This window comes from Bolinopsis microptera, chromosome 10, assembly GCF_026151205.1.
Source record: "Bolinopsis microptera isolate Bmic1 chromosome 10, MBARI_Bmic_1.0, whole genome shotgun sequence".
NCBI lineage: Eukaryota > Metazoa > Ctenophora > Tentaculata > Lobata > Bolinopsidae > Bolinopsis > Bolinopsis microptera.
In genome coordinates, this window is record NC_087081.1 from 16,350,945 (window position 1) to 16,361,517 (window position 10,573).

Sequence of the window (10,573 nt, forward strand, 5' to 3'; positions counted from 1 at the left end):
CTGAAGGGACTTTCTCTCTGCTGAAAGTTTAACGACAGTTGAATCGTCGCTGTACTGATGAGGCTTCCCCAGGGGCACTTTACCAACCACCTGGACGGCACATTTACTCAATATACCAAAAATATCAGAATTTTCAGAAATAGCATTATTAGTTAAAACTCTACAATCAATATTACTTTTAAAAGAATCAAAAAATTTAGACTTAATATCAGAATCATTAAGGCGATTGACATCAAACCTTATTTTGTCAGACCTGGGCCGCTTATGTACAATGTATTCATAACCAAGTTTAAAACGCGCGACCACAGGTTTATGGTCAGATTTCACAAAATCACCGCAAAAAGAGCGGGAGTCTGTTAAACAGACTTTAAAGTTAGTACGACATAAAATATAATCAATTTGTTTAAAATAGTTCACAGTGTCTTTTGAACCCTTGGGTCTGCCCTTGGGAACACATCTAGCCTTCCAGGTGGTAATATACTTCGCTCTGTGTTGGAACGCAGTATTGCACGCAAACAGACCATTATCAACAATAAAGTCCAGTAGAAACTCACCGTTCCTGTTTCTCAGACCATTACTGTCTTTCCTTTACATTTACCATCACCATCTTTCCTACTGCATCTCCCAAGTCGGGCGTTAAAATCTCCAGCAACAAACAAATCGTATCGAGCTGGAATATTGATAGCAGTTTTCAGATCATTGAAATATGATTGTAACAATGGGGAGTTACCTGTGACCTTACTGATGTCATCATCGACAATCTTCTTGGTTGGTCCGTACACGTTAACGATCCTGATCATACGATGAGATCCGTTGGGTTCTGTGAGTCTTATATCAATGAAAGCCACTCTGTTACTAAGTGATCTTCATGCAACAATAGAAGGTACAAAGACTGGGCAGATTAGAAAACCGAGACCATAATGATACCAATTGTCTGATTGGGCTAGTGTTACAAGTTTGTGACCGTCAATAATTGTTTTCCTTACAACTAGTAAATAGATATTGTGACGTTTTTTTCTTTCGTTGGCACGAGTACTGAATAGACTGTGCCTGCAGTCACGTCAGGCACGGATTTTTGGCTAGGCACGGCTTTTGAAAAGCCAGGCGCGACGTGCCTGTGGAGTTGTCACGTATCCTTGGCACGCCCTATAAACAAACTACGTACCTATGGTCATTACATCTGACCGCACCATGACAACAGTCATGCCGTCATGGTGACAACAGTCATAGTATGGTCGGGCCCTTAAATTTTGAGAATAAACAATGGGCGACATTCTTACAATTCCTTTATAGTCATGAGTTAAAAATACAATTAACAGGTTGGTTTCCAGTCGAACGTGACGTGGTAATAGAGTGGGATCTTGAGTCGACACCTTTAGAAATTAAATCTAGTGAGCTGGGGAGTAACGATAACGTACTGTATGTGACCTTCTACTCTGCTTGGGGAATGTTTGCAGGAGGACTCTGGCTCGACTTAGCCTCTCCACTATACTCGCTCCAATTCTGCACATCCTTCAAAAAGTTCGCTGTTAATCCCCCCTCTACTGCTGACAAGGTATGGCGTATCACTCTAACCAGAACTGAAGGTGTTAGAGTAGTGGTACACTGTAACGAGGTGGAGGTTCTCAACATACTGCTCTCTCAATCGTGTACTGAAACTAAGTGGAGCAAGTACTGGAACAGGCTTGTGACAAAGATGAAGTTCAGGAAAGCCGACTCAGCATCTGATTACTACAGAGCACAACCAGGTGACTAATAACAACAAGCATTGGTTTAACAAAGTAACAATAACTTTAATTTATAAATAAACCACCTTGCTGATTTTCTCGTAAGTCATAGTATGGTCGGGCCCTTAAATTCTGAGAATAAACTATTGGCGACATTCTTACAATTCCTTTATAGTCATGATAATCCTGGACCAGGCAAAAGTCCCGCTCGACGCTCACATTGGGACATCCGCTCGGTTTCTCGATATAATCCGACTTATATGGTCCTGAATAACACTAATTACTTGGGTACACTTTTTCACCAGTGGGGAATTTCTCGGAATCACGCCCTTTTTGACCGCACCCATATCGCGACCCCAACTATAAATTATCTCGGCTTCTGATTGTGATACAGACCTCAGGCATGAACCAAAATGTGCCTAAGATGCATGTTTATATTAGTGCTATGAAGATACTTAAGGCCTAAGAGAGTTAGTTTTTGAGAAATCGCCAAAAATTCGATTTTACTATATTAGCAGTCTCGCAAGCAACAATTATCACACTTATTTCAAGATATCTCAGCTTCTGATTGGAGCTAAGCGCTCATCTTGGGCATTAAAATGGTCATAATCATCATATTGATAGGGGTAAAGCATGATTTTAAAGTCTTGAGACTTCAGGTTGTTGAGTTATTAGGTCAGATCCCATTTTTATGCTCTCGCGAGTAGCGATTGATGCACTTATTTCAAAATATCTCAGCTTCTGATTGGATCTAAGTGTTCATCTTGGGCATTGAAATGGTCAGAATCATCACATTGAGTGGGGTAGAGCATAGTTTTAAAGTCTTGCGACTTCAGGTTGTTGAGTTATTAGGTCAGATCCCATTTTTACGCTCTCGCGAGTAGCGATTGATGCACTCATTTCAAGATATCTCAGCTTCTGATTGGAGCTAAGCGTTCATCTTGGGCATTGAAATGTTCAAAATCATCACATTGAGTGGGGTAGAGCATAGTTTTAAAGTCCTGAGACTTAAGGTTGTTGAGTTATTAGGTCAGATCCCATTTTTATGCTCTCGCGAGTAGCGATTGATGCACTCATTTCAAGATATCTCAGCTTCTGATTGGAGCTAAGCGTTCATCTTGGGCATTGAAATGGTCAAAATCATCACATTGAGTGGGGTAGAGCATAGTTTTAAAGTCCTGAGACTTAAGGTTGTTGAGTTATTAGGTCAGATCCCATTTTTATGCTCTCTCGAGTAGCGATTGATGCACTCATTTCAAGATATCTCAGCTTCTGATTGGAGCTAAGCGTTTATCTTGGGCATTGAAATGGTCAGAATCATCAGATTGAGTGGGGTAGAGCATAGTTTTAAAGTCTTGAGACTTCAGGTTGTTGAGTTATTAGGTCAGATCCTATTTTTACGCTCTCGCGAGTAGCGATTGATGAACTTATTTCAAGATATCTCAGCTTCTGATTCAGATTGGAGCTAAGCGTTCATCTTGGGCATTGAAATGGTCAGAATCATCTAATTGAGTGGGGTAGAGCATAGTTTTAAAGTCTTGCGACTTCAGGTTGTTGAGTTATTAGGTCAGATCCCATTTTTACGCTCTCGCGAGTAGCGATTGATGAACTTATTTCAAGATATCTCAACTTCTGATTGGAGCTAAGCGTTCATCTTGGGCATTGAAATGGTCAGAATCATCTAATTGAGTGGGGTAGAGCATAGTTTTAAAGTCTTGCGACTTCAGGTTGTTGAGTTATTAGGTCAGATCCCATTTTTACGCTCTCGCGAGTAGCGATTGATAAACTTATTTCAAGATATCTCAACTTCTGATTGGAGCTAAGCGTTCATCTTGGGCATTAAAATAGTCAGAATCATCACATTAAGTGGGGTAGAGCGTGGTTTCAAAGTTTTCAGACTTCAGGTTGTTGAATTATTCGGTTAAAACATATTTTTACACTCTCGCGAGTAGCGATTGACACACTTATTACAAGATATCTTAGCTTCTGATTGAAGCTAAGCGCTTATCATGGGCATTAAAATGGTCAGAATGATCAAATTAGGTGGGGTAATGCATGTTCCTAGGGCTAGAGGTTTTAGTAAAAATTTATTGATATTTCTTGGCAATCGCTACTCAATCACTACTCTAATAACTCAACAACCTGAAGTCTCACGACTTTAAAACTATGCTCTACCCCACTCAATGTGATGATTCTGACCATTTCAATGCCCAAGATGAACGCTTAGCTCCGATCAGAAGCTGAGATATCTTGAAATGAGTGCATCAATCGCTACTCGCGAGAGCATAAAAATGGGATCTGACCTAATAACTCAACAACCTGAAGTCTCAAGACTTTAAAACCATGCTCTACCCTACTCAATATGATGATTCTGACCATTTTAATGCCCAAAATGAGCGCTTAGCTCCAATCAGAAGCTGAGATATCTTGAAATAAGTGTGATAATTGTTACTTGCGAGACTGCTAATATAGTAAAATAGGATTTTTGGCGATTTTTCAAAAACTAAGTCTCTTAGGCCTTAAGTATCTTCATAGCACTAAAATAAACATGCATCTTGGTCTGTATCACAATCAGAAGCCGAGATAATTTATAGTTGGGGTCGCGATATGGGTGCGGTCAAAAAGGGCGTGATTCCGAGAAATGCCCCACTGGTGAAAAAGTGTACCCGAGTAATTAGTGTTATTTAGGACCATATAAGTCGGATTACATCGAGAAACCGAGCGGACGTCCCAATGTGAGCGGGACTTTTGCCTGGTCCAGGATTATGACCCTTGTTGGAAGTTATCATCTCAGCTATGTCTTGTCCTCAGATATATTCCTATAACAATAATTACGTTTAAAGCAGACATACAGTGAGATGAAGTATTTTGTTTAACGGCTAGGGTTAGGGTTGGAGTCAGATTAGAGGGATAAGCTGATAAGGTTTTGAATAGTCGCCAAGAAACACCTAGAGAACGTGTTAAAGTAAGTCACATGATTGTCGAGTGAATAAGAGTTTAAAGTTATAAATTATCATCCCTTCTTAATAATAAGTAATATTTAGAATTGAGCATCCCAATATAAATAAAAAGATGCTTTACATTTTGAACCGTTATAAACATTAAAACAATCAAGAAATTATAAAGTTATAATCGACAGCCAATCAGCGATCTATGACTATGTCATAAGCTGAAATAATTTTGATGAGTACAATTCAAAAAAAGTCCCTTAGCAGAAGGCTAACCTTCGATCTCAATAGTTGAATAAGTTTATCGAGTGACTCAGGTTGAGCAAAACAGCAGTTATTAACTAGGAGAGTTAGAATTAACCCAAATATCAGGAACACGAATGACTACTCCAGGATTTAAGAAACTAAACTTTCAACACTGAAAACATTCAGATTCTTGCCAAATATATTTCGATTGTAGTCATCTCCAGTGACATTGAACCTAAAAAATGTTAAAAGGTTAGTGAAACTCAAGCCGTTACAAAATTAAGAATCCGAAAAAGGTAGAAAGATCATATTAAGGTTTACGGAATATAGGTAATCCAAAGGGATTGACAGTATTAAGGCCAAAAGGTCTAAGAGAATTAAGCAAATGTATGTAGTTATTTTCTTTTACTTCAAGTGTACTGGGACTGCAATTCTCTAAAATAAAAGTTCTAAAAGTTTCATTAAAATCTGTATGTACTCCTAAACCGTGGTCAATCAAATGAACTCCTAGGCTATACTCATCACTAGTAATATCAAATGCTCTACCATCAACGATTTCATAAAATTTGGACCTGTGTACGTCCATCCTTTTATGCAAGCTATTATTAGTCCTACCCACATAGTTTTTCTTACAAATCGAACACTGTACAAGATAGATGATGTTATAGGTCTTGCAACAACCAGGGGCTGATTTGATCTTTTTACCATTTGATGTGATGGAGTCCTTACTCATGATCATTTTACAACACTTGCAGTTTCTTCTGTGACAGGGTTCAGTTTTACCATGTTTAGCACCTAAGGCAAGCTGTTTGGATGTAACGAGGCGAGATCTAAGCGTAGATCCCGTTTTCTTCACAAACTGAAACAGTTTATTTTTTCCTTTCGGTGCTGTGGTGGAGTTTGTGGCTTGCTGACTGTCACTTTCACTAAAACTACGAGTTCGTCTCAAGTGACCTTCGTATTTCTGGACAACATTCACCAAGTCATTGTCACTTCCATAACTGGAGATGACTCTGATTGGTATGGCTGATAGCGGGGATTGTTCATTAGGCTCGACCGTACTCTTCCTGACTAACACTCTTTCCATGCCAAGGACTTTGTTAGCTATGTCGAGTAATCTCCTTTCCCTAATAAGAGCATTTTTACTTGTCGCAACAAGCAAAATGTTTGCGATATTACTCGTCAGCACTCAGCTAGCAGTAGCGCTGGCCAGCGCAATATATCGCGCGAAATCATATAGTATTATAGTTGCGATATTACTCGTCTGTCGTCAGCCAGCGCTGGCAAGCCCAGAAACCCTTACTGGATGGGGCCTAACTTTGAAAGTAAAAGAGTTATAGGGACTTCCGTTTTTTTGCAACATGTTCGTTTTGTAAAAGTAACGTTACCTCCCCAGGAGGAAAATTTAAGACAACGTAGTTGTTGAGTTATCTCAAAATCTCCAGAAAAGTCCCATTTCGGGCCGATCAAAAGTTTGCAACTTTAACTTTGCGGATTCCTGTACTCTGATTGGCTGAATTGTGTCACGTGGTAGCTGCTTGAACATTATTTAGGGAGTATGAAGTAGGGAGTTGAGTGATTATTTTTCTGTTGACTAAATTATAAAAACCACACTTTCAGTTGATGGAGGGTGGAGTGATTACAGCAAATGGGGTGCTTGCTCAGTAGGTTGTGGAAAAGGGACAACGACCCGGTCCAAAACCTGCAATAACCCACCTCCAGCCAGAGGTGGAAAAGATTGTGGTGGTGAAGCAGTTGAATCGAAGGAATGCATGAACAAAGCTGAATTTCCTGGTACTAAACCATAAACTAAACTTTATAACTTATAAGTGGCACTTCTTAAATTTGTTGTTGAAAATTAAATATGCACAAAATATTCGCACTGAATATACGCATTATGTGCACCAAATATACAAGCATTAATTTGAATGGCCACTATAGTCAATTTACTTGTATGAGTGAGTGATACATAAACAATTAGATTGATGTTTTACCTTTTATTTAGGCCTACAAATAAATTTGCTTTGGCGGCCAAATTCTGAAATTTAATATTTGATGGTTCAATTAAAAGTAATTTCAACAGGTTCAGGTTCCACTCCAGTTCCAATGGTAGCAATGGTGACCTCTGGAGTTGCAGTTACTGCTAAATGGCAAGCTATACCAGGAAGTCTGACTCGTATCTCCATTGGAAGATCTGGCGTGTGGGGTGTTAAAAGGGGAAGTAAGGTCTACAAGCTTAACGGAAAAAGCTGGACTCGAATACCTGGTAGATTTGATCACATTTCGTCTGGTTCGTCTGTATGGGGAGTCACGAGGAGATTTGGTAGCCTTTTTTATAGAGATGCGGGTCACAACAAATGGCAGGGAGTACGTGGTTACCTTTTTTCCAATCTTGATGTCAGTGACAACGGTCATGTTTGGGGAGTTTAAAAAAATCAGGATATCTATAGATGGACTGGAAAGAACTGGCAGCAAATTGGAGGAAAGGCTATACAAGTTACCGTGGGACCATCTGGAGTTTGGATAGTCGACAGAGCAAATAATATTTACTATCGAAAAGGAACATATGGAGATAGCAATACTGCTGGATCTGAATGGATCCAAATTTGTGGCAACTTGAAGTGGATATCGTCTGGTAGGAATATTGTTGTTGGTGTTGACTCTGGCAACAACATTTACTACCGTAAAGGAATGAGTGCTCCAAGACCGACAGGTACTGGATGGGTACAGATACCTGGAAAATTGATGCAGATAGATATCTATGGAGATGAAATTGTTGGAGTGGACACTGGACATGTAATCTACAAATTTCCTGTTTCTGGAATACCTGCAGTCGGTATGTAAGCGAGTATATTGATGTCAATAAGTGCTCATATGTATGTTTACTGGTTGAAGCATTACCTTTTAGAATTTTAGGACCAATTCTGTAATTTTGAATGGGGAGGTTGATAAAATAGTCGTATATCATTTTTTAAGCGCTTAAAGTCTTGTTGAAAATAATTTTGTGTGCTCCTAGTAATCTTATATATTATTTAACTTTTTCTTAAAAACTTGCTTTCACAAATTTCACTCTTTAGGAGCAATAATCCCAAAAACTCATTTGACTTGAGTGTGAAGACTGCCTATATCCTACAAATACCGATACTAGAGCTCCCATGTCTAGTTAGTTAGTAAGTAAGTAAGTAAGTAAGTAAGTAAGTAAGTAAGTAAGTAAGTAAGTAAGTAAGTAAGTAAGTAAGTAAGTAAGTAAGTTAGTTAGTAAGTAAGTAAGTAAGTAAGTAAGTAAGTAAGTAAGTAAGTAAGTAAGTAAGTAAGTAAGTAAGTAAGTAAGTAAGTAAGTAAGTAAGTAAGTAAGTAAGTAAGTAAGTAAGTAAGTAAGTAAGTAAGTAAGTAAGTAAGTAAGTAAGTAAGTAAGTAAGTAAGTAAGTAAGTAAGTAAGTAAGTAAGTAAGTAAGTAAGTAAGTAAGTAAGTAAGTAAGTAAGTAAGTAAGTAAGTAAGTAAGTAAGTAAGTAAGTAAGTAAGTAAGTAAGTAAGTAAGTAAGTAAGTAAGTAAGTAAGTAAGTAAGTAAGTAAGTAAGTAAGTAAGTAAGTAAGTAAGTAAGTAAGTAAGTAAGTAAGTAAGTAAGTAAGTAAGTAAGTAAGTAAGTAAGTAAGTAAGTAAGTAAGTAAGTAAGTAAGTAAGTAAGTTAATGTGGAGAAGGCCTGTGCCCTGCAAGCCGCTAGTCGGATCCCCACTTCCCCTCCGAGTACCTAAGTGGAAGTGGAACTTCCCTCACGATAAGTTACGGACCCCAATTATCTAGAAGCCTTAGTCCTAAAACTCCCGCCGATTAATTGAGACCGTTGACCCAGTTAGTGACAGGAACCAGGCACCGAGTAACCCCTTCTTCTAGTTCCACTACCATCCCTGTAGGAGACGGCTGGCCTACCCAAAAACCCTCAACACCCAGGGCCCTGTGTAATTAAGTGATAGATTCCACAGATTAACTAGCTGACCAATCCCCTAAGACTAGGACCACCTCCGTAATTAAGGACAGCAATTCACCTAGACTGTAAAGTCGTGTCCACCAATAAGGATAGAAATTCCCCAGAACTCTTGAGCAGTCCCCGTAATTAAGGAGTTAGCGGCGTGCCGGAGCGAGTGAAACCTCGCGGAGGACGGCATTATTGCGGAGTTCTCATCTTTGCCACTTTGAGTACGGAGTGTCTCCTCCCTTTTGGCTTGCCATAGGCAGCCCCATCCTCATGTTAATGCCTAATAGTGTTATTTTTACGTTTGTTTTGTAGTAACCATTCTTTAGTATATTTACCATCATGTTGGTAGGTTTATTCCAACATCCCCAAATTCCCGTCTCTCAATCGTCCAAGTAGCTGGCACTGAAACTTTCAGTCCAGCATGTGAACTAAAGTAACTCAAACAAACCCGTGCTTGTCACGATGACTCAAAAGTACAAAGTATTCTAAAATGATACCGATTCCGGTCATGACATCTAAATTATGAATGAAATTATGAATCAAGTTGTGAATTAAACTATCATTGAAATTAAAGGCCGTTAACCCATCTCCTACACTCTTGCCTCTTCCTCGACTGATCGGCCTGTCGTCAGGCCTTTGGCCCAGAACGCAAGGCCTCGTGAACCCTCGTGTCGTAACCGGTCTACAGGAACCAGGCCCTGTATATGCCTAGCCGTTTGTCTGGCTAGGCTGGAGCCTTACAAATACGGAGACTCGACACCTTGTGATGGCACGGACTAAGAACACCAGTTCCGTCCTTACAAATTGAAATCCAGATACCGGACTCAACGCTGTTCGCGACGACAGACCCGATCTCCTAAAAAGGTAAGAACTTAACTTCATTCCAAATCTAAGGCATGCTAATCAAACCCTAAAACCAAGTATAAGTTAATAACCGACCTAGTTAACGCATCACCACGTAACTGTGATTATTATCACCACCTAACTGTGATTATTACTTGATACTCAATTTTCTAATGACAATTTAGTTAAGGACCAATTGCATGACTTTTCGGTACCATTTGCATGAGAGTTTACACTCTTGCACAACAACTCACCAGCATTTTGTACAAAACTTAGTACACCTGCATGAATTGCATATTTTAAAATTACAAAACCTATTATTTTAGCATGAATTTCAGGAAAATTGTTTTTTCGTTGTTACAGGAAATCCTATACTTCCCCGTTAAGTTTTAGGAACTATTCTTCTGCAATTGTATCAGACCACCCCCACAACATGAGTAACATTAAGTTAGTACCCACAGGTTAACTTAAGCCCCGTACAACCCCATGGCCACTACCCAAACCCCCAATTTGGTTGTTCTCATTTTTAAATGTATCACTCTAAACAACGCAACACACATTTTAAGCACAACACTAGGGTAAAGCCAGTAATAACTGTACTATGAACATAACAAAATAAGATGCCAAGTTGTGATATAAAACTAAATACTATAAATACATAAATACATCAAGCATCACGTGACTAAACCGGTTCTAAATTCATGCACGTACAGCCGTATAAGCTAAAAATAATGAAACATAAAACTCGTGCAGTAAGTATGGTTCTGTTATAAAAATCATAACAAATTCTCCGTCTGCTTTGATATAGGGACCTCAAATTCTAGTAGGACGTC

At 39.0% G+C, this 10,573-nt stretch overlaps 1 protein-coding gene across 1 annotated transcript in view; it reads left to right on the plus strand.

The window, feature by feature from the left end:
* Positions 1 to 9,935, plus strand: part of LOC134822077 (uncharacterized) — a 48,591-nt gene extending 38,656 nt beyond the window's left edge. Inside the window, exons 3-5 of the mRNA XM_063832933.1 lie at positions 1,320 to 1,748; positions 6,542 to 6,715; positions 7,005 to 9,935. Of these exons, the coding sequence (XP_063689003.1) occupies positions 1,320 to 1,748; positions 6,542 to 6,715; positions 7,005 to 7,351 (950 nt within the window). The 3' untranslated portion in view covers positions 7,352 to 9,935. The remainder of the gene's footprint in view (positions 1 to 1,319; positions 1,749 to 6,541; positions 6,716 to 7,004) is intronic.
* Positions 9,936 to 10,573: the final 638 nt, after the last annotated feature.